At 43.5% G+C, this 24,376-nt stretch overlaps 2 protein-coding genes and 1 long non-coding RNA gene across 12 annotated transcripts in view; 1 reads left to right on the top strand and 2 right to left on the bottom strand.

The window, feature by feature from the left end:
- The window catches only part of ranbp2 (RAN binding protein 2), a 29,398-nt gene extending 26,735 nt beyond the window's left edge, over positions 1-2,663 (bottom strand). For all 3 annotated transcript variants that reach the window (XM_088609108.1, XM_088609115.1, XM_088609122.1), the window contains exons 1-4: positions 2,389-2,663; positions 1,069-1,136; positions 872-983; positions 71-223 (exon numbers count right to left, since the gene is read on the bottom strand). In XM_088609108.1, the coding sequence (XP_088465234.1) occupies positions 71-223; positions 872-983; positions 1,069-1,136; positions 2,389-2,460 (405 nt within the window). In that variant the 5' untranslated portion in view covers positions 2,461-2,663. The remainder of the gene's footprint in view (positions 1-70; positions 224-871; positions 984-1,068; positions 1,137-2,388) is intronic.
- A 3,952-nt stretch (positions 2,664-6,615) lies between these two features.
- The window catches only part of lims1 (LIM and senescent cell antigen-like domains 1), a 48,820-nt gene continuing 31,059 nt past the window's right edge, over positions 6,616-24,376 (bottom strand). For 4 of the 8 annotated variants that reach the window (XM_088609004.1, XM_088609006.1, XM_088609005.1 and 1 more), the window contains exons 2-11: positions 17,905-18,064; positions 17,357-17,423; positions 16,742-16,862; positions 15,703-15,852; positions 14,187-14,337; positions 13,238-13,330; positions 12,502-12,550; positions 12,118-12,193; positions 10,542-10,723; positions 6,616-8,446 (exon numbers count right to left, since the gene is read on the bottom strand). In XM_088609004.1, coding sequence (XP_088465130.1) covers positions 10,585-10,723; positions 12,118-12,193; positions 12,502-12,550; positions 13,238-13,330; positions 14,187-14,337; positions 15,703-15,852; positions 16,742-16,862; positions 17,357-17,423; positions 17,905-18,064 — 1,006 coding nt within the window. In that variant the 3' untranslated portion in view covers positions 6,616-8,446; positions 10,542-10,584. Of the gene's footprint in view, positions 8,447-10,541; positions 10,724-12,117; positions 12,194-12,501; positions 12,551-13,237; positions 13,331-14,186; positions 14,338-15,702; positions 15,853-16,741; positions 16,863-17,356; positions 17,424-17,904; positions 18,065-23,274; positions 23,775-24,376 lie in introns of those variants that run through there. The other 4 variants (XM_088608971.1, XM_088608981.1, XM_088608989.1 and 1 more) reach the window with 4 other exon arrangements.
- Positions 10,717-11,058, top strand: LOC148676581 (uncharacterized). Its single transcript, XR_015927694.1, has 3 exons — positions 10,717-10,800; positions 10,874-10,913; positions 10,947-11,058. It is a non-coding gene; the product is annotated as an uncharacterized LOC148676581 (long non-coding RNA).

The following is a 24,376-nucleotide window of genomic DNA, read 5'->3' as shown; positions in this document are numbered from 1 at the left end:
GCCAGCTTACATATGTAGCTAAGCCATGAGCAGCCTCCTTCCCAGCAGAGCTCCGCCTGTGTTCACTAACCTTCAGGTTGTAGACTGCAGGGCTCCCAGGGAAGAACTTGGCTGCCTTCTCCACCCAGTACTCCGCTCTGCCATCAGGCTCATCCTTACTGCACAGCAGCTGTGCCACCTTGAGGACCAAGTCTTTCTGCGCAGGATTTAGGTCCACAGACCGCTGCATTGAACAAAACACAAAATACGTGGCCACTGAACTCCAGAACTGCACACATCTCCAACACAAGTCTCTGCCGGCCCCGATGTAAATCACGCTACTGCAGCTTCTGAAACGTTCAGTGTGTTGCACTACTTACACGTTCAACATTTACATAATCAGAATGTTCATACATCCATTTCAGGGTTGCCCAGTTGATAAATCTGGAAAGCGAAAGTCCTCAGCAAACTCCGACAGCCATACAAGGGCTTTTACTAACTGGTATGTCCGTCGGGCTGACCTCCTTACAACAGTGATCTGCGCATTTTAACCTGTTGGACACAACGGCCAAAGTCTTGCAGACAGTTGCATAAAGCAATTTAACCTAACCTTCCATACCTTTTCCCTTAAATATCTGAATGTAATAAGTATGCAGAACAAACCGGCTTAACCAAATGAAGTCCATAAAATAAATAAATGAAACACTGATATTGATCAATGCTAAGGGTATTTTTATGGACTCAGTGACTGGACTTGCAGTAGGGCCGACATCACACTACAACATATCCTGGTTTAAAACGGTCCCTTTCATTCTTCATTCATTTTGCCTGGAAAGCAAAATAGGGGGGGGGGGGGGGGGGGGAGATTTCTTGATAAAAGCGCAGTTCAGACCTTGTAGCATCCCACCGCCTTCTCGATGTCCCCTTCTTCTTCATAGAGCTGGCCCAAAAACTTGTGTGCTTTAGGATCCCTCTCCTGCACAGTTAAGTAGGCCGAGACATGTCTAAGAAAATAAATAAATACAATTTTAAATACAAATCTTCTTCTTCACCCAGGCGCAATGGCAGAACCTGAAGGTTTCTGCTTACCTTTTGGCGAGTTCATATTCCTTCACATCGAAGTACAGCTTAGCAAACAGAAATCCCTTTACAGGCTTCTGAAAGAAGAAAAAACAGAACCAGTGAGCCAGCTGACAAAGGACTGTCTGCAGCTAATGCTTATTAAAGGCAACAGGGACTGAAAATCGAATCACATTTATAAATCATCAACTTGCAAGCAGACTGTAAGATTACAATGTTGTCACTTAAAAGCATCACTGAATTAAAAAAAATACAAACAGTACTGGATACTTAAACTGAAATTTAGATCAGCACTCTTCAAAAGTTTTAACAAAGCAATCTTTAAAGCACAGAGCTTTACAAGCTCTAAGGAAAAAAGTCAAGACATACATTACTGGACAAAATGTTCCAGGTGGCACAAAGAACAATTTCTTACTTCACAACAGGAATAGGTGTGTCGCAAACCATGATAAAAATGGTGGGAGGAAAGATCTATAAACGTTTGATTTTCCCCTGAGGCAAAAATCGTGATTATATCTCAATCAAAAGTAGAACAGCCTGTTCCCTTTTTCTAATGTGGTTTCACATTTGTTTTACAAAATGTCACAATTAGAATCAAATATTATATTACCAAACACACTTCTAATAGAAATGGTGAGGTCGAGTACTGTACTTAAACCTTTTGAATGTTATTTTCATCCAGTCTTATTTCAGCTGGTTGCTACTTCCATTCTAAGAAGTCAAACCAAATTATTTTCTAGGTTATAAGACATATACAGATTGTTTTCTTTCAAAAAGTTGATTACCCAAAATATTCACGTCACCAAAACTACACTCACGTATGAAACACTCTGGAAATTGGTTAGAATTCTAGAACCATCACAATTATTTAGTTTTCATTTGAAAGTAGTTGTAACAGTGCACCAAACCAAACGACGAGGCCCTCCAAAAATTAAGTTTAAGATCTTGTGTAAAGTACATGTCAACTATAAAAATAGTAGCACAAACATAAGCAACGATTACGAAACTCCTGAAACTGTAGTTAACATGCAGCACATGATCTGCAGAGGAAGCAGGACCGGCGATTCTAAGGCGCTCCGCTCCCACTTTCAAAACATTCGGGCCCGCCGCGCTTTCCTAGGCAAAGGGGGGCTCGACCAGGAACTACGCGTGGCTCCCAAAAGCATGTTTTCAGTGCCCAACACCGAGCTCAAACTTCATATGTGTCCAGCGTCCCCAACACAGAGCACCTCTCGATCCCGTGCCCGACAAATTGATAACTGAGCCCGCCGAGGCCTGCTCTGTTCTCCGCGGCACTCCGGCGGCGACTCCATGCCGGCTTCCACTCACCTCCTTTAGGGACGGAGAGGAACTCTGCACCGAGGACACGTAGCGATCCACGTCGGCCTTGCTGCGCCGCATGTTGTGTTACGAATAAATAATACGTGCATACACCCAAGGGTTTTAATCGCTGAAAAATACGAAAAAGTAACCAGCCCGGTTTTTTCTTAGTTCAAACTCCCCTACGAGTGCGGCTACTGTACCACTCGCAGACAGTAAATGGCTGAAGGAGCCCTCTACACGCCCGCCCAGCTCTGGCGTCAGTCGCTGACAGGAGGAGACGTACTTCCTGAGGGCCTGGCGATTACTTTTTTAAATTAAGTGGAGGGAGGTGGCGTAGACTAGAAAGATATTATGGCGTAGCGCTGTGGGGACACTGTGATGTCACCGGCTTTCATTATTATCGGTGTTATCAAAGTAAATGCAGTCTTTCCATTTATTGAAAGGGCGGGGCAAAGATTGGTTTTAATTTCGTTTTCAATGCTATTCGATTTTTTTCCCCTCACAATTCAGCGCTATCGCTAATATTTTCCCTCTAGGAGCTTTCAAACGCTTATCTGTTTTATTTTGTTATTGCTTTAGGTGTTGAATCCATTTTTTGCATGTTTTTGAAGTTTATACGACTTTTTGAGTGGTGGATGTGCGACTACTTCGTTCATTGAACTCCTGTGTTTAGTTCAACTTCCTACTTATAAATGTCTCTTAAAATACAAAAGTATCTGAAAGAGTCGCAGTACATACTGTTATTATAACGACCACATCTATTTATTTCTAGATAACTGCACAACGGAATGGAATGCGCGATCATCTGCATGTGATAAATTATCCATATAATCTCCCTGTTATACATTAGTAATGCAAACCCTTTATAAACAACTATATTAAAAAAAAAGCATACGGACAGTGCCTGGGAGATTTAGTGCAGTAGTATTGGAATAATATTTTCCTAGACCAACCGTTATGATTTTTAGCAGCCATTTCCCTCCACTCGATTTAAAATATATAATAATTTTAAGGGTAACATTTCAGGGCACAGTGACCAACATTTAGTTCAACAAACTTGAATGTCACCTTTGTAAAAGAAAATTTCAAAATTTCTTGTGTTTGAACCAAAACACAACACAGTAACTCATGACCTTTGTGCTTAAATTTAAAGTGGTGCAATTCTGAATAAAATTCTTAAGAACTATTTCTAGAAAATGCAGTTGTGTGTAGAATATCAGAATCGCATCGTTACAATCAACTTTCTCATTGTTTCCTGCAATCTGGAAGCAGATTTGTTTTTCTCCTTTTCTAGCGTTGGTTCTGATTGTTCTTCTTAAGGTAATCTGTACTGAAATCACTAACCCAAAACAATATAAAGTAAAATAAACCTTTAATCAACTTTTGGACCCTGAGTTCTTTCATGTCGATTGGGAAATCGATCGACCACAATGTGGCAGTGTTTCTAATTTTAAAGTTGGAGGTGCTGTATGACAGTGTGTCACAGTACATGGTTTTAAGAGATAAATGACACAGTGCTGGAGGAAAGTAGAATTATTCAAGAATCCCAAGAATTGGTACACCACAGTTTAACCATGTGCAGCAAACTATGCACATGTAGTCAGGAATCCACGCTTTATGCATCTAAAATCAAATCATTGTGATGTACCTTAGAAAATACATTTCAGATTGAATTAAAAACCGAGGAGTTTTCAGAGGATTCTGTTGTCAATAATTGTGGAAACTAAGGAAAATAGGTATGTTTAGCCAATAAGTCATAATAAATGAATAATTGCTGTATGAAAATGAAAGAAATGGCTTAATGTAGTATTGACCTGCTATAAGATCACCGTAGTAACTCATCAGAAAGTACAACACTGTCTCTTGGCCTATGTACTGTATAGGCAGTCTTACCACTGCAGAGTTTTAAACATACTGTAGTGAACACTCAAATTACTCTAGAGGAAGAAATCTCACATAGATATCAGCAGTAGTAGCCATCGATTTAAAAATGTTTGATCTCTATGCTCCTGCTCTTTAAGATTTTCTTCCTAGGCGCCACAGTGTTTTGTTCTGGAGCTGTGGTGCTATTGGGGAGTAGGAATGGGCTGTATGGGGCAAAGTGACACATTTTTTCCACCTAATTCAGTTTCTCCTTAAGTTCTTCAAAGGAAATGTCAACTTAAGATATTTCTCAAATCTAAATTATTTTGAAGCCTCTACAAAAAAGAGCTGTGAATTAGTGTTTAAATCATTCTTCCTGCTGGCAATAGAAGTGAATAAGCCCAAGACATTTTAACAAACCTTTCTATATACACATCTATCCATGATCCATCCATGGATGGATATCCATACCCATGATCCATCCATTTTCAGTGGATATTCTACTTACGGGAACCTATCCCAGCAAGCACCAGGTGCAAGGCAGGGTACACTCTGGGCAGGACTCCAGTCCATTGTTGGGCACACACAGACACAAACACACATTCACACCAGAGCCACTTTTCCCAGAAGGCAATAAACCTACCACTATATGTTTGGACTGTTGGGGGAAAGCAGAGCATCTGGAGGAAATCCATGTGAACAATTAGAGAATTCCACAGAGATAGCACCCCAGATGCAGAACTGAACTCAGAGCCCCAGTGCCATGAGGCAGCAATGCTAAACACTGCACCACTCTCTATAGATACATTTAATTTTAAGGACCATTTATCTCTGTAGTCTATTCCCATTCACTTATTAATCATTTAGTTTTCAACCCTACCTCTCATTTTCAGAGATGGTTACAAATTGCAGCTGTGTAGTAATAATTAGTAGGACACTTATTCTTCACAACTTTTCCTTCAGTATGGAAATGTTATTCAAACATCCTACACTGACAAATGAAAAGAGCCAAATCTCTTTGGTTTTGTCCTGTCTATACGTTTAATGTAGTGACACTCACTTCATATCCTGTAAAGCTACAAGTCTGGAGGTTTTCTTGGTGACTTAATTTAAGGGCTACAGACTCGTAAAGAGTGTGAATTTGGAGCAAACAGAGATAGCAAATGAACTGTCATGTTGAATCAAGTGGAATGCAGATGAGAAAACTGGCTGGTCCAGAACAACCCACACCTGTTTGCTCTGCTGAGGACAAATATTGTTACTAAAACTTCTACTACTTATAGGGTCAATTAATTACTAGATTAGCGAGACTGAGGAATATCATTTTTCTGCTGTCAGTAGTGGTGATGAGCCAGTAGGTGGAGCTCTTTCTCTGGATCAGCTCAAAACCAGTGTCCCATTTTGGTGATAGGCAGCACGTCTGTAGATGATGACATCCTTCAGATAACATAAATCTGAGGACCTGACTACTTGGTTTCCAAAGATTCCATAGTGCTTTCTAAGAGTGTGAACTCCAGTAAGGTCTTATATAATCTGACCTCCCTAAATCCCTCCCTTGATTTAGCTGTTGATGGTATTTCATACACCTCCCCAGATCTGCTGTGCAGAGGGGCTACACATCTGCAGCGGACGAAGTAGACCCCTGGGGGGAGACCACCTGACGAAGTCCCCCAGAATTGAGAAGATCTCAGGTTTTCACTAGTTATGCTTTTTGCCTATGATTTATCCCTCAAATCGAAACACATTGGGAGTATAGATTCCAATGGAAATTACGATTTCAGCAAACTAAAAAAAGAACAATCACATTATACTGTTACAGTGCAGTAATGCACATAACACATTAGGGAATTATGAACATGGATCAGAGGCTACAGGCATTTAACCCTTCAAGTAAATGAAATACAATTTTTATTTCTCAACTTTACACAAGTGTTCTTTTTTTATTGAAACTCAATATTGCACATTTTACAAAGTTCATTAAATGCTGAATGGATGTAAATGGCATTCAATCCCTTGGGGCTATGTCAGGAGATTGAGTCGTAGTGAATGTGTAGATTTCAGAGTCAGGTTGTCTTCAGCCCGAGAGTCCGATTATCCAGGCAGTTGCCATTCAATGAATCTTACAGATCCCTCCATGTGTTCCTCAAAGAGCAGGAGTGAATGGAATGAATGGTGCTAACCCAAATGGGCCTAATGGAAAAACAAATAATTACATCTGCATGGAAAAAGGCAGTAGCATCCGACTGCAACTTGGACATCTCCGGTGCATCACCCAGCACAATCTGAGGCAGACGTGTTACACCAAATGTCCAAACACATGCGGCTCATACTAGAACACCACAATCTGCAATGACTTCACTGTACAAGAGATTGAGAATATACATTTTATTTAATACTGGAGCTTGCTGCTTGAATAATACAGATAAAGATAAAGTACAATATTTATTAGCGTGATCAGTGATGGGTACAAGCAGAATTTCAAGACGGCCACAGAAGCTCTTCTAAACAAAAGTGTGGCATCACAAACTGTGAGAACATGCAACATGTTGAATGACAGTCCAAGACATTGCGACTCAGATTCTTGACCTTCAAAAAGTAATTCATACAATACACATTTGGATTTCAGGTCTCAATTATTTGCACCCATTTTTAGTGTCAAATTTTATCATGGAAGGTGTACCATGAATTCATGTTTACTGTGACGTTTTAACAAAAGAAAAGCAGCGTTTAAGAAGCCTTATTCATCTTTCTGACGTTCATGAAATCTCTTTAGCACGTTCAGGATTAACTGCTGGTAACTTATCTGAATACGAGATGTTAAAATGTTCTTTTGTAAATGGTTTAGGTCAAGTATTGTCAGTCAAATCTGATATGCTGTGCAAAACATCTTCATAGACTGTTTTATTACTAACTTACAGTGATGGTACAAAGTATGGACTGCTTAGAATTCTTGCATTGCCAGCAAGAAATGTGAAATAACCTGTTTTCATAGATCAACTGAACTATACTCTATAAACAGTGATAACAAAAGGTGAGAAAGAAGCCAAATAAAAACTGCTGTCAGCTGGTCTTAATTTTTTTCCACACTAATGCACTTTAAAACAGTAAACAAAGTGTAACACTGCTCCAGGGTAGGTAAACAATGCTTGGCTGTTTATAGCTGTGAATAATTTCTGGTTAGCAACAGAAATTATATTCAATTTCAATCTCTTTACCCTCAGGAAGTATTCCTCCTCCATCAAGACAGAGATGAAGATGTGTTTAAATAAACATAAAATGTATTGGCTAATCTGTTTTTAAGGCAGTGTCTCTCAAACTTAAGAACAAGTATAAATCTGACTACCAAAATACAGGCTGTCGAAACACAGCAGACCACAAATACATTATTGCTAATAACTACTATGTAACAGGTACAAAACTGATAAGGCACAAGAAACAAAGGATACAAACAGGTACAAAAACCATGCAGGAAAAATCAGCAAGCTTATAAAGGCCCAGCTATAAATAAGATTTTAAGAGGCACCGATTACATATCATCTCTCAGAGATCCAAACTGTTAATTCTCTTTGGGCATTAAAAATGTTTGAAATGTTCGAACACAAGACACTGAGTCCTCCCTTTCTTCCTTCCCTTATTTATAGCATCATCCTTTAGGCTTGAACATGTTATGAACACACACGTTCTACAAAGACTCAACTGGGGAGGACATTTTCAGGCTGTTTATATTTGAAATGCTTGTTCTATGCATTGCTTAAATGCGGAAACACAGAAGAAGATTGCTTTGTGTTAGGTATCTTTGTTAGCACTTTTTATTCTTGAAGCTACACAAGGTAAAGGTTTGAGCACCAGGATTAGGCGAAGGCCTCAGATAAAGACAGGACTGTAGTCAGCCCTGATGAAAATTGTGACCATTAATTATTTTACTTCATTATGTTTTCTTATTGAAACAATCGAGCTGAAGACTGGGTGTGCTGGCCCCACTCGCATGGCCCCCTGGATGTGTTCAGCATGGGTAGTGTCCTCCGCCGGGCCTACACTCCGCGGCCAGGAGGGGTGGGGGCAGGTGCTGGGGTGGGGGTGGGGAGTCTATTTCCTCCCCACAGTTTCTGCCAGCTTCTTCAGCCTCTTCTTCAGCTCCAGGGGGAACTTCTCATAGCACTTCTTGCACACCGGCTTCATGTCAAACTCCACAAACTTGTTCCTGCACAGAAAACAGACGAGCAAAATGAGCCAACAGCGCCCAGCGAGGAACTGTACGCTTGGCTTCTGCGACCGCGAGGGCGCAGCGACTTCCAAATGCTTTTCGCTCCTCGGAGTGCTAGTAGCCACCATGACAAAGACGTGCATCAAAACAGGGCGAAGGGGGCGGACCCTGGTCGCTCATCGGGAGGGCTCCGGTACCTACAAACACTTCTACTGCCTGTGAAGGCACTTGCACTGCATGGATGGAATAATCTTTTGTACTCAGAGTTCAGGCCCAGATTAAGGTTCGTAGGCTCAAGGCCTTGTGTAGGCCCTGTCTTGGAGGCCTTTTTATAGGTGCACCGATTTCTATAGGTAGATGGGCGTTCAAACTGATCTTGAATATTTTTGTCAGAGAGCCTTCCCTTGCTATATATATTCAAGAAGAGATGTTTGTTGCAGTTTTTCTCATACAAAAAAAATTGTCATTTTTTGGGGGCCCCTGCTATGCCTATTGGAAAATCTGTCCGTGTCACTGGCAGACTGAGGTACTGCTGCTACCTGAGTAGGAGTGATTTCTGCAACAGCCTCTGGGCAAGGATTAAAGTCTGCGTGGGGTGTCAAACAGAGCTGGGGGGGGAGGCCTTGTTTTCATGTTCCCAACCACTTCTCTGCTCAACGCGTCTGCAAAAACCGACAAGGAAGACGCCCTCATGCAGGCCATTCACATGCACACGGGTTCGAGCCAATCCCAACTGCCAATCAAAGGAGCGGTAGTTCTTCACTGCACGCTGGAGGTTTCACACAACACAACTGAGAATCAAAGCCGCCCGCACTGCCTCGGGTCATCTGGTCCTCTGCACGCAGTAACGTAAAACATTTCGGATGAAAAAGTACAGCGAGCCAGCTGAGCCAGGCAGATGCCATAAAATGGCTACACATAGTTCCAGTTTTCTTTCGCCATGACGGACAAATACCAGCTACACAGCAACGGGTGTGCCACGTCTTTTCCAGATGCATGCCATAAAAAAAACGTCCATTTTAGTTCCTCTACAGTGATGAGAAGTTGCCTTTAGCCTTGCTTTGATAATTGTGATGCTGTGTCTGACTACCCGAGTACTGGATAGTGAGGACCACAGCACAGTGAGAGGACAAGCTAGATCAAGTGACTGCGTACCATACTGCCCCCTCAAAAAGGACAGGGAGCAGTGAGCAATGAGCTCAATCCAATGTTTGCCAAGGCCGTGGGGCAGACCCTTGCTGCTGTGAAACTTTTTTTTTTAATCACAAGAGGAAATCTGGATTGATTTGACAACTGTTTCGACGGTATTTTCATGCAATGCAAGCAATGTGAGGAACTGATCAATCGGCAGGACATGAATGTCTCCAGGCCAGAGGTTAGGGGTTACCCAATGGTGAAGACCTCCATTGAAGGCAAGTCATTCATGAGGGTTTGTTAGCCAGCAGCACTACAGAGAGGGTCACCTCATTCTCACTCATTGCCCGGGAAAGCAGCCGTAGTATCTCGGCTTCTCCTTTATCTACTCAACATCCACTATTCCTTTAATCCACTAATCCTTTGGGTTAGTGAAATTAAGACTTGAAAATTAATCCATACTACATCCTCAAAAGAGTTGCTAATGACAAAAATGCCAACGACACAATTCTTAAGCACTAAACCTAACAAGGTTTCACCAAGACCAACAGGATCACAGCTCTCCTCATCTCCCAGCCCTTACGAAACAAGCAATTACGATGTCCGCTCAGTGTCGGGTCTGGGTATGAACATGCCACCAGGTCTAAACCTGTGTCACTTCCCAGCATCCTCCAGCCCCTTTCGGACGTGAGTGCCCTCCATGACACCACACAGCCGAGGAAGGACCCCGACTTTTACAACATGCTTTGCCATTCTCAGCCGGGGCAGAGAGGAACTAAAATGACTACAGACTCGACGCAGGTCTTATTTCTCAACCTGAACCAGTGAGAAAAAAGGGAGCAGACGGATGAAAAAGACAAGAGGGAGGAAAAACAGCACATCACAGCAATCAGGGAAAACCCCAAAAAAACCAAGGAGGACAAAAATAGGGGAAAAAAGGGATGTCTTGGACACTAACCAATGAAAAGAAAGCAGGAGTGAAGGAAAAGGGAAAGAAAGGTTTACAAACAGATGGAGATTTTCTTCTTCTTGTCCTTGGAGTCACGCTCGCGCTTGGCCAGCCGGCGCTTCAGCTCCTCGGGCATCCGCTCGTAGCAGTGCTTGCACACCGGCTTCAGATCGATCTCCACAAACTTGTCCCTTCGCAGGAGGGAGCAGAGGACAGCGGCACAGACAGGCATCAGAGACCAGAGACCAGAGGACAGGGGCACAGACAGGCATCATAGACCAGAGGACAGGGGCACAGACAGGCATCAGAGACCAGAGACCAGAGGACAGGGGCACAGACAGGCATCAGAGACCAGAGACCAGAGGACAGGGGCACAGACAGGCATCAGAGACCAGAGGACAGGGGCACAGACAGGCATCAGAGACCAGAGGGAGAGGCAGAACCACACACCTACCACACCCACCTCCACGCATACTAGACCAATATATCCACACACCTCACACCAGACCCACATCACAAACACCCCAGACCCACATCCACACACCGCACGCCAAAGCAGCACCCCTCACACCCCACTTCCACATCCACACAACCCACGCCAGACCAACACCCAACACACCCCATGCCAGACCCACACCAGACTACAAGCACAACTCGTGTCCAGGACTGGGAAAGAGAGAGAAGCATCAGGAGTCCGACACTGACATGATACAGGTCTCTCCAGTCGGGAGGTGCCTCTTTACTGTGTCACTAACTGTACTACATCTTGGAGTCGGAACCTGGCAAAAGCGCCTAATGACAAAACCACTTATTATGAATCATAATGTATATGACAGTCCATGAAACCTCATCTGTTACTGAAAATATACACACAAAACGTTTATTGATTTGTCGATGTGGGATAAACAATCATTGAAAACTTGTTTTCCTGTTATATCTGTCCCATGTTGAGCTCTGTGAAGTCACAGTCCCCCCTACAACCTGCATGAACAATGACTTCCAATGCATAAATACTGCAAATACTGACTGAATGCAGTCTGTGTTTGCAGTTTGTAGGGTACTGCCTTTCTGACTCACTTGCTTTTGTGAGAGCACTGAGCTTTGAAAGAAAACACTGAGGCTTTTTACATTAAAAATCTATTTTCAATTAAAGTTAAAAAAGAATGTGCAATAGCAGTAACGTACTTCCATTAAACATACATTTTCCACTTTTACAATGTAATATCCTACTTATTTTTTGTTTTTCATCAAAAGTATTCATCACAGTGGTATGCTGGGTGTTATTTGAAGGTTGACCATTAGATTTAGACAAACGACAGCAAAATACCTCCAACACCTACAGTAACTGGGACAAGAATTGCAAATTTTCACATCCAAATAATACTGTTGACAGACTACGATCCCCAGCTGGAAAGTTTGCCAGTGTACTGGGTGTAAAATGTTTTATTCACAGACAAAGACGTAACTAATACAACCCATAACATTGTGAAGAAACCTATGCACTGAATCAAAATTTTAACTGAAGCATCTGAACTTCAGTCTTTTCTTCTCCTCTCAGAGCGTCCCCCTTTTATTTTGTACTTACTTGAGAGTCAGCTTGGTGTTACAGGTAGAACAAGCAAAGCAGTTCACACACCAGGCCTTGTTCAAAGCAGAGACGACTGGAAAACAAAAAATCGATCTTTTACAAAGTTGTATGCAGCATCAGCCATCACACCAATGCTGAGCACGAACACGCAGGGCATTCATTTTGAAAACTGAAGTTCATTATTGTTTTGGGCTTACTCTTGTGAAACTATTAATGTTTAAAACTGGAATTTTAAAACGAAAACTAAAGAAACAGCAGACCATTAAGCACAAAAAGGACCAAAACGTATGTGTCTGCACTGATAATAAGGGATTCATGTAGAAACAAGCACAAACGTAGTTTTGCACAGCACAAATATTTGTTTAAAAAATGAGATCTTACCATCTCCTTCTATGACACGGTTGCAATGGTAGCAAACATCCCCAAAGAGCTGTCAAAAGGAACAGAAGATAATCAGACCTTCACAGGGAGTAAATGTTCACTTGAAATATTCTTACAGTTCCAAAACTGAAATGTCTGCATTGGACCCAGGGCTCCAGTGCTGAGAGGCTGGAATGCCAACCACTGTGCCACCGTGCCCAATGCAACATTCTTTAGAAAACAATATCCAGAAGGTGGCACTATTGCACAGTTCAATACTGGCTCTGTTAGACATAAAGAGGGTGAATTTTTCAGCACTGGTACATGTCAATAAAATATGCACCCGTCGCTTACATCCAGCTTGCTACCGTTTTTGTGTTGCGCCTTCAACAAGCCTTCCACGTGTGAAAGGGTTAGCTGAGCACCAAGATTCACTACATTTGTTTTCCTCAAGATTTTAGAGCTGCAAATAACATTCCAGTACCACTACAACGCTGGATCAAACAACAAAAAAGAGTCATCGCCTCTTTTCCCCACAAACCTCATCACCTACACAAGATCTCTGGTTCTGGACACTTCATACAAAGAAGGTCAAAACTACAGAAGCATAAAGGGCATCTCCTAACTAGACAGAGGAAGATTTTCACACCATATGAAAAAAATCAGTCATGCACTGCCTTATTAATTTGATCAAGCTATGTGAAAAGACAACCGATTATGTTGGGACACGACACCAGTGAATGGCGATGCACGTTACCTGATTGTAGTGCGTCTCACAGTAAGCCAGCCCCTTCCTTTCATAGTGACGGTGTCCAAGGAACGGTTTTTCACACTTAGCACACACAAAATGCTGCAAATAAACAGTGTGTTAGTGAGGGTTCACGGCACACACACACACCCTGCCCTGTCAGGCAGCAGAGCCCTGCGGACCGGAGGGGGCTGACAGACGCCCTGCAGCACAGGTCCAGCACTGAAATTCCTGCGCTAATTAAATGATCTGATGATGGCTGAATGAACCGTGAATCAATTTCTCCTCCCTTTCTCAACTTCAGATCCCATACTGTACAAAGCAAGGTGCTTAGGCTGGGGACGAACAAGCTGCAGGCTGAGATTGGACTGGAAAGTAATGGTCTCGGGGGCCCTGTTGTCCGTAAGGTCTGTTCAAGCTGGGTTAACCGGTAGCTGCAGGCCTTCCACATCCCCTCACCATGTCCAAGTGCCTCTCACAGTAGGCATGTCCCCGCTCATAGTAGGGGTGGCCCTGAAAGGGCCTCTCGCACACGGCACAGACAAAGTGCTGACCGAGGGGCAGAGGCCAGCGCAGAGAGGGGGAGCGAGAAGACGGGAAAGGCAAACAAACACAGACGTGAGAGAGGAAAGAGAGGCATGGAGGAAACGGAAACATTCAGGAGAGAAAAAACACTTTTAAAATGTGACCAGGGCTGCCTGGTTCCGTCTTAAAATGTCAAAAGATGATAACTGTCGTCTACATACTTATTTAGCAGATATTTGCCTTAAATGCGGTCTTTTTTCTCAGCAAAAAGAAAAGCCAAGGCCAGTGCTATCTGACATTAAAAGCTACTGCTTACAAAACAGTTGCATGTTCAGACTGATAAAATGAGGTCATGTCTACGGCCACGTGGGTGACGTCACACGGGGCTGCTGCTCCTGCTGGGCTCCTGTGGCCCTCCGGATGGCAGACGTACCTCCACGTGCCACTGCTTGCCCATGGCGTTGACCACGCGCCCCTCGATGGGCCGGCGACAGGCCCCGCAGATGGGCACCCCCATCTTGTCGTGGCAGGGCAGGCAGTACAGCTCCCCCTTCAGCTCACGGGCGTCGGCCGTCAGCTCCTTCCTACGGGAGAGGGAGAGGGGAGTCCCAGGGGGTCACAGCACTTCCCTGGACGTCCGAGCGTGCTTTGTGCTGAGCTTCCTCTCAGCAATATTACTGGGAGGTCCTTGAGTGTGCCGTAAACCACGCTACAAATCAATCCATTCAAACGGTAAAGGCTTTGCTTTTAAAGCCTGTTGCTTTGAAATGAGAGCATCTTGATTTTGTAAAACTCACACAATCCAGGTCTGCCACCAATTGTCACTGTCACACTTTCACCTCGTCTCGTGTGTTACTTTCAACTGCACATCACATATCAGCTGGACGGTACAAGCTGTTGCAAATTAATCTGTGTGAAAGACAATCCCTCTTATTCTGAGACTGATTCATGCAGCACAACGCCAGCAGCTGGTTGTTTCACCTCCCCAGTCTGCCCAGGGGGACACAGATCAGCTCTGGTGGATTACATGCCTGCTTTGCTTTGCACTGCAAATAAGTGTTCTTGTCCCGACTTAAAAGCTAATGAAACACTTCAAGGGATTTCCGGATTAAACATTTATTTAATTAGCAAAGCAAAGTCCAGTGCTCACGGGTGCTGGATACTCATTAATTACCACGGAATAAAATCCTGTGAGGTCTGGACATGTCTAATTTACATGCTTCCAAGGCAAGATTTCCTGTGTACAGACTCTCTATCACAGGTGCAATTTCCAGTGAAAAGACTACACAGGCCAGCTACGCAGGAAACCGAGCAAACAGCAGAACCCTGCCACAGAAAAGACAGAAGGAGTTAGGGCTCTGGAGCTCCTGTTTTTTAACAATAATTAGAACCGGGGGTGAATCCAAGTCTGATTCTTACGACATCAACTATAACATATCACACTTTTGACTCCAGCATGATAGGGTCACAGCATACTTGATAGTGCAATTTCCTGTGTTGGCTAAGCTCCATGCCCTTGTGTTTTCTGACCCGCTTCGTTTTACAAGGCTCTCTGCAAATACCAATCAAGTGGTGACAATGGCAACACACCTGGTGCAGGTACTCAGAGCAGCTAGGAACTGCCTATGCAGGGTGCTATTTCTGAGGTAAGGCTCAAGATTTGGTGTACTGACCATGACGGAATCCATTTTGAAATAAATATCAAGAAAAGGCGATTTTTGGCGCTTTATCCAGGGAAAATGCAATAATTTTGTCTTAGAAAAATATTTTCTTCTGAATAATTACTTAAGGGTGTGGAACATACAGTACGAGAAGCAAACAGGAAGGAACAGTCAAATTAGATAGGGTCTGCGCTTGTGATAAACGTTTCCACGTTCTGGTATACAACATCGCTGCCTGATCAGGTGAGCAACAAGCGCGCCAGCCCTCGCCAAGCAGGGGGTACTGACCCACAGTTGGTGCAGTTGAAGTGGTCGGGGTGGTAGGGGTCGTTCTTGAAGATGAGGGGCTGCTCATCGATGATGGCGTGGCACTTCTGACAGATGTACTTCCCCAGGCCGCGCGCCTTCTCGCGGTTGTGACACGGGCGGCACAGGTGCCTGGGCAGAGAGGAGCAGAGGCAGAAAGGTCACAGGGGGGTCCACCATGCTCTGCCATATTAAAATGAGCACCTGCCACAACTGCAGAGTCACAAGATTTTCCCAAAGCCACTACTGTGCTCATGGCACCAGTACCAGCCATTGGATTCCAATCCAACTGGTCAAAGATCTTCATGTAGACGTAATCTCTTTATTTGTATTCATTTTTCAACAAAGTTCAAACATTAAACATACAGTACAAACATTAAACAGACGTAAGATTAGGAGAACACAAGAAAAAACACCATGAAAGTCTAAATTATAATAAAGACACAGATACAAAGAGATCTCCAGTCTTCAATTCCCTTCTAGCTCTCTAGTGACATCTCTCATCCTCCTCATCCAACATAACTCCCTTCCTTCCTCAGTTTGTTGAGCCCGTAGAGGGACTCAAGCAACAATTCTGTTAGCTCCACTGGCAGATACCCTATGAGAAGTGACCATAACTTAAGGAAAAATCTTTCACTCCCCTTCAGAACAATGCTAAGGTTTTCATGGGGCAGCATACTAAAAAGTTCTCTATACCAAAGAGCAATAGAGGTAAACTGTTATACACACTAGTCATTAAGGCTGCAGACCGATGACCTTTTATTAAATGGTCACCACTGCTCGGCCCATCACAGTCAGAACCCAAAATCTGTCCATCCAAAACAGATGGAGGGATGAACCTATATGTAATTGTACACTTAAAGTAAACAGGTGAATGACATGACAACATTTCAAAGTTAAACCCTCATTCTGCTGCGCCTTGCTCTGCAGGGGAGTCCCGTGAAACCGTGATGAGAAAGTGAACGATTGTGTGCCGGATCTGTAGGAGCCAGGAGTGCCAGGAGCACCAGGTCACACTCACCTGCCTGCGTTCTTCACAAAGCCCACGTCTGCCAGGACTTGCTGGCAGATGTCGCAGCAGAAGCAGTCTGGATGCCAGCTGTTGTTCATGGCCTTGATGACTCGGCCGATGATGAACTCACCTGGACACAGACAGCTAGTGTTACTAAGTCTGGGAGAAGGGAGACAACTCACAAGTGGGCAGGGATACCAGAGGCATTAATTCTAATTTATAATTAATTACATTTAACTGGCTGGTATGGTGGTATAGTGGGTAACATGGCTGTCTTGCAACGTTGGAGCCATGCGTTCGATTGCAAACATGGGGTGCTATCTGCATGGAGTTTGTACTGTATATTCATCCCATTTGTGTGAGTTTCCTCCAGCTACTCCAGTTTCCTCCCACAGTCCAAATTTAATGGGAAAATTAAATGTCAGTTCCACTATTCTTTAGAGGAATCACAAAATTGTGTCAAATTATTTTGATCAGTTACAGTTTACTTATGAAAACTATAGTCGCTACAGTAAGTAAGCACTCAGCGATATGTTTTGTACTCATAACCTTGCTCTTCTTGATTAACTTAAGGAGCAGATGTTCGGTCTCTAGAGGGCCTACCAGATAGTAGGTTTTACTCACCACACTCATGACAGCAGGGGGCAAACAGCATCTGGAAGTCATGCTCGCAGTACTTCCTCCCTTCAAACTAAAGTAATACGAATAAAATCAACCTACACAGACACACTCTCACTCAGTACAAGACTATATTCACAATATGCGAGCATTCATCACCAGCAAAGGATGCTTGCTCTACCCTGATATTTCAATGTTTCACAATTACTGCTTCACGGAGTGTTGGGAGAAAGTACAGTATTACGTAATCATCTAACTCGAAAACAAAGAACAATTTTACTGCTCAGCTAATGTGGAAAGGATGTGCATTGTATGGGGCTGCCATCCTGGTGATGATTCAGTCCTGCATCAGTGTGGCTTACAGTGGTTTGATCAGGTAGCTGTACTTTTTTTTGGCCAAATCTATAAACCTATACTGTCACTGACTGCCAAGAGAGCTGTGAGCTTTTTTACTGGTTCACATGACTTTGTGATCAGCATGCGGCACCTGTGGACACTGGATCAGCCCGAGGACTGTGGATCCTCATGCTGTGTGCTGCAGATCAAGCTCTCACCTCATAGAAGAGCCCCTCGGGGAACTGCTGGAAGCACTGCGCACAAACGAAGCACTGCTCGTGGTACAGCTCCCCGTTGCTGTTCACGATCTTCTCGGCGGGGGCAAAGCCACTTTTGCAGCGCTCACAGATGGCATTTGCCAGAGCATTTGCCATGTTGCTGTGGAGAAATAAAACGCACATTATTTCTTGCACTCTTCACCCAATAAAAGGTTGGACAGGTACTGTACTGTCGACACCTATGGGCTCCAGATGTCTACTGCTTCTGTCTTTTTTGGCTCTGGTGTCTGCAGAATTCTAATAGCACTATTCTCTGTCCCTCGGGTCTTCTTTGAAAAGATCTTCCGTGGGAAAACAAGAACTGAACTAACATGGAAAATCTTGGGTCCTACCTGTTGCTAAACACAGAGTCCAGGCCAGAGTAAACTAAAAAATAGATAATGTTTTTCTAAGTAAAAAAATGGTTAATTATAGCACAACTATGGCTCTCAGTGAGTCTGAGAAGCCCACCAGGGACCACCTCTGCATAATGAATGAAATTTGCGGAGAGAACTATTGGGCCATAACATAAGGCATAGCAAGGAATTTTTCCAACCAGTTTACTCCAATCAATAATACGCCTCAGTTAGTTTTTACACATAAAATTCCTCCTCTCACGCAAGCCTTGTTTAATTCCAGTGGACAGTCAACACTGTCAAAGGTCAAAGGTCTTGAGGTTAGCAGGCTTCTTTTTTCATCTTGGGGCTCTTTAGTGAGCTTTCAAATGTGAAAAAATTCGACAGTTCAGAGCTGTCAGGTTTCTAGGTAGGAGCCAGAGGAGCTGCCGGCTGCGAGTGGGAATATATATTTTTTTAACTTCCTCACCCGTGTCTTTTGCGTAGACATTCAAACCTCACCAAGGACACCATCGCAAACTGGACAAGGATGGCTCTGCTCGTCCATATACTGTAATGGCTGGGATCCTCTTAATCTGCTGTTTATGAGGGGGATGGAGATTAGAAACTCCTTACATCTGCAACATGTTATGAAAGCCCTTGGTTTGTTACACTAAAAGGAACACGGCGTTCCTTCCCAGCTCAAATGTTATGCCTTCCAACGAGTCTAAGGGAGGAGATACAGTAATTTCATCATTAAAAGGTACACAAAGTAAGCTGGGGGAGAGCACTTCCTTTTTAACAACATTTTCAAACCTAGTCCTTCTCACTTACAGAGGCCACTGTGGGTACACAGATAGCACACAAACACTGCACCAACAAGCAAACAAGATATCCATATTTAAGGAGGAAGTAAGTAATAACACATGCTTAATTTAAAGATTCCTGTTTATCAGTGACACACTTTACACCACATTGTTGCTGCGTGATATAGTTCAGGTCACTTTTAAATAAACCACATAAAACTATCAAAATGTCCTGTGATAAAAGATCCAGTATGATTAATTTTTAATCCTGTGTGTTATTAGAGGAGAAGCTGGGTGTGTTTTTAAGAATTAAATCATTGCCTTCCTATGATTGTACTATATATAAAATAAAACCCCTATAGGACAGCTGACTAAGATACACGTATGGAACTAGGACTGCTCATTGTACAGCCCTAAGACAGGCAGAAATTTGAAGCAGGCACCCAGCAAATTTCCAGTTTCCATGAGGACTGCAAGACAAAATGTGAATATAGCACAAGTCAGCAGATAAGTCTTCAGCAAGACAGTTGAGCATTAACTAGAAAATGCACCCCCTTCACGTTGGCTTTCCATGAAGTTAAAGTCACTCTCAATAATTTACACTGCTTTGAAAAAAAGAAAAGAAGGTTTCCCTGCTGTTGGGTTTAATAGGTCGAAATTCCACTGTGCCTCTTGGAGAATGTCAAACGTACACAAAGACCAATTATACGACACCTCTCGCCTTACAAGGACAAGATGGGATTTCTGCCAGGACAGCGGCCACGGCCAGATGAACAGCCTGGGAGTTCGTTAAAAAAGTCGATTTGTGATTACTTCACAGTGTTGGTGGGGCTGGGCTGTAATGGCGATTTTCACAACACCCTCGTGTTCAAGCGATGGACAGGATGTACAGCACACACACCCGCCTCTGAAGTAGCAGCCTGCGGGCCCTTCAGTTGTCGAGATGTAGTGATCTACAGTACACACAGCTCGAGCGCCAGAGCTCCTGGCAGAGCCAGACAGGCTGACTGCGCCCGCCGCTACGGCCGTTCCTACACCACTTTAAAATAGAAAACCACCCCATGCTAATGCTTGCCGAGTGTGAGGGTTTTAAAGGACAAGAGCCTTCAAACTACCTTGCAAGTAGAAGGTTGTACCTACCCAGGACACAAACACTACCGGTGAGAATGTCTGGTTTTCATATACAGTTCCTCCCACCACCACAACAGGACCGGTTCCAGCTCAGGCTGGAATAGCGCTCAGTGCAGAAATGCTAAGCATGGCATGTAAATGTCAGGCTCTCTCTCCCTCTCCCCCCCGTCAGACAACAGCGAGAGGAAATGACAAAGCTCCTAAGCCTTTGTACCGCAGGGCTAGCCAGCAACTCCCTGGAAAAAGCAAAAATGCTCTTCTTGTTATTTGCTTTTACAAACATGTTTCCTGAAAACCCCAGAGGGATCAATCATTTGCACAATCAATCTTCGAGTTGGCTGCCACTCCTTCCCCAAACTATTTAGGCATCGGAAACTTTTGCATTTTAATATATTTGATGGGCCATCTGCCTTAAAAGATATGATCTACTCAGTCGATGGACAGCTTAATTGCAAACGGGATTGCATATTTTTGCACACATCTTACAAACCACTTACAGTATTTGAGCTGTACCCATTTCATAAAGAGGTGTACTGTAAAGGTTCGGTCCAAAATCTCTACACTGTTGCACCAATAAAGAAGGGGCATCTTGTTCAACTGGAGCCTTATATTTTGACACATCACATAATAGTCCACCTACTGTACAGTGCTTAAACACGTGCACTCTAACACAATGTTTGGGAGAAATCTGTAACTAAAAAAACAAGAGCAAATCAAAACTTGTTTACAAATGTGAGCAGGAGCCTGATTTCACAGCGGTCCTATTTGATGAGCTTGGCACAGATAGGATGTTTTCTTCCCGAGTAATGAAAACCTCACCACTTCCCATTACTTGGCAACCAGCAGCAAGAGTCAACGGCTCTAGTCACAGAGCACTCAGGTCTTCGTTTATCCCCCCCAATTACTCTCTCAAATTATTTAACTGCACGATGGTTATATTTCGGGAAGCACAATGGTATAGTGGTGAGTATTGCTGCCTCGCAGAGCTGGGGTCCGGGGTTCAATTCTGAACCTGGGCTGCTATCTGCCTATGGAGCTTGTATGTTCTCTCTGGGTTTCCACCGGGTGCTCTGGTTTCCCACCACAGTACATACCACAGAACATACTGGTAGGTTAACTGGCTTGTGTCTGTGTGTCTGTGTGTCTGTGTGTCTGCCCTGGAATAGACTAGTATCCTGTCCAGGGTGTACCCTGCCTAGTACCTGTTGCTTACAGGCTCCCCCGTGACCCTAAACTAGCAGAATCGGTTAGAAAACTGATGGATGTTTGCATTCCAGCAATCCAATTCAGCATTTTCTAAGTAATTAAAAGATTCTCCTAAAACAGGCTGAGTGTGTTCCTGGAGGACCAGGAATACACAGAACGTCTCTTGCCTGTCCAAAAATGAAGAAACAACATGGGGACAAAACCCTGATATGCTGCACACTGCAATGACATCCGCTCAGGAAGGCTTCTACAAATATTTATGCCTTTGTTAGGTTTGTTCTAGACTAACGTATGAGCAGTGCTGAAATGCGTGAACTCAAAGACCTGCATTTATTCTGAATTTATTCTGCCTGAAGCATTCCAGCACTAGCTGTTGCTTTTTCCTGATTTGGTGCCGTTTTAGCAGCTCTTAATTGCCTGGGTTGGTGCAATCTACAGGAAGCGCTGGTGCTGGAGATTATCTTTCCTGTGTTTCTCCTTTCCTTAATGCTGCAAAGGAAAACATTCACTGCTTCGCTGCGTCTACTGTGAAGCGAAACCACGGTCAGACCGAAAGAATGTGCCTCAGGCTGGACCAGGGGGTGAACAGGAATCTATTAATACATTAGCAAAGAAGAACAAGGACCTCCTGGGAAATGGATGAGCTTTCCAAATGTTTTGAAGAGTGAATTTGTCGAATTTCTGTACAGCAGGTACACTTTCAAACAGTTTGTGCAATACGTTATAGCTAATTGTAAGTTATTGTATTTTACTTTCCTCCTTTCCTTCCACAATGACAACGGAGAACCAGCCGTGTGGAAATTCTGTAGAATAATGTTGGGTAAACAGAGAATCAATCAGGAGTTTGAATCAATGAGTTTTCAGGACTGCTGAAAAGAAGGCCACAGGGAAACCCAAGCAGCCTACTGTAAAAAAAAAACATTGTGAACTACTGCCCAAGTGGTATACACTTTCACCAGCAGCCAGCACTTGCCTCGCTATCCAAGACAAGCCTGCCCCCTGCTGGGCGAGTAAACCTACATCACGGGATTCTTTCTGAAGACAGTAATGGGAAGATTCTGCCTCTTCCTGTACACAATAAATGAGTAAATGCAAAGAATATAAATACACTAGATGAACAACATGATGTAAACCTCTTCCCATTAAGACCCACAGACATAAACAGGAGATGTAAGGACTGTCATTAGCATCTTCAGCTAATGTAGGAGAAAGTTATCTTTTGTAAAAAAAAAAGCTAAGGGACAGCTCACTTCCTTCAGTTTGCCCATGCTACCTCCTGAGTTCATAGGTCATAAAGAACTGCAGAGCCCCATGTGGTTTTGACAGTTTGAAGACTTAAATAGCAACTACAACACGGAAGAGTTTATACCTTTATAGTCAACAGTTGACAGGTTTTGAAATCTAGTTTACAAAAAAGGATCATCAAATCAAGTTGGACCTGGGTCCCACCCAGTTAATCTTTGGCTCTAAGGTTTAAATCTTATTTATCTACTCGTTATTAGAAGACATCATACATAATTCATTCTGTCAACTTCAAACAGTTAACAGTAACCTTAAAATTTAGAGATCAATAAATCCACATAATAGAAGTTTTATTTACATTTTCCTAAACATTTATTAATTTCCCTCACAAACTAGCACTAGTGCACTAAGAGACATGAAAACCTCCAGGAACAAGTTGTTTCTATATCAATACATCATATCAGAATCTCCTCACTTCACCTTTCTAAACTTTGAGCAAAAACCTACTCTGACATCCCAGTTGTTCTCGTCAGTATTCAAACAGAGGTCATAAAGGCACACTTGGCTCCACGACGCCAACACATACACACTCCAGCTTGCCCCAGACTTACAAGCGTGCGTAGAAGTCGCAGAATTCCTTATACACCTTGATGTCGCTGCGCCTCCTCTGGGATTTGGAGACGGCCATCTCGGTCTCCCTGTCTCCAGGCAGGTGGAGCCCGTTGACAGCCACATGATGGGCCTCCCCGTTCTCGGGGATGACAGGGGGTATGGACCTGCTCCGCACCTCCATCGCCGGGACCACTGAGCACAGACCGTGCCACAAACACGACAAAATCCCGCACGCACCGTTATCCACGGGACGCCCCTGGACCGAGACAATGTGAGGAAGGGAGACTTCCCTGAACCCGCTGAAAAGCACTCTGCACTCCGCCAAGTCCCCTGCTCACTCAGCCTATCTCCTCTCGTGGGCTGGGTTACAGTTTCAAATTAAGAGCACAGCCCAGCGCACAGCGAGGTCACTCTGTCCCGGGCTTGATTTACTGAAAGTCTGGGGAGGCACGGCTAAGAGATGCAACGACAGCCCAGAGCTGTGCAGAGAGCCTCCCCTCCCAAGATTAATGCTCCCAGTCCCAAAAGCGCAACAATAACACTGCCTGTTCAAAAACAAATGAAAATAAATCCCCAGTGAAGCTCTGACAGGGCAGCTGTGTTTTTAGAAGAGAGAGAAAAAAAACGTTTTCAGTGCAGTTCCAAGTATCTTGGCTTTCTAAAGCTGAACAGCTGGACCAAAAGAGTTCAAAACACTGAAAAATATACAGTGCTAAGGCATTACATATCGACATTGTTTTAATTTGGTTACGTGAGACAATTATATTGTTAACATAAGTTCTGGGGGAACAAAAAACAGCCTTTTAGAAGACAGAGTTTGGGGCCACTATATAAAGTTTGAACTGTTTAGAACACTAAAAAAGTTCAAGGCTTAGACCATCAGTTTGAGCTCTTGATTGCATATTCTGAGAAAACTTTACTTAACTTTAAAGTTTTTGTCTATGCAATAGTAAAACAACACATACTTATGCCGGACAATGGCTTTTCATCTTTCCACAGCCCTTAAAAATCTCTGATATGCTAAAAGATTGATTCATCATATGTGTCACCTCCTATTTAGCATCATCTGTTAAGTGTGTCCATGTCTTCACACGAGCAGTC

This window comes from Lepisosteus platostomus, chromosome 2, assembly GCF_059453375.1.
Source record: "Lepisosteus platostomus isolate fLepPlt1 chromosome 2, fLepPlt1.hap1, whole genome shotgun sequence".
Classification (NCBI taxonomy): Eukaryota; Metazoa; Chordata; class Actinopteri; order Semionotiformes; family Lepisosteidae; genus Lepisosteus; species Lepisosteus platostomus.
Note: the sequence above shows the minus strand (reverse complement) of the source record. Positions and strands in the feature narration are given on the sequence as shown.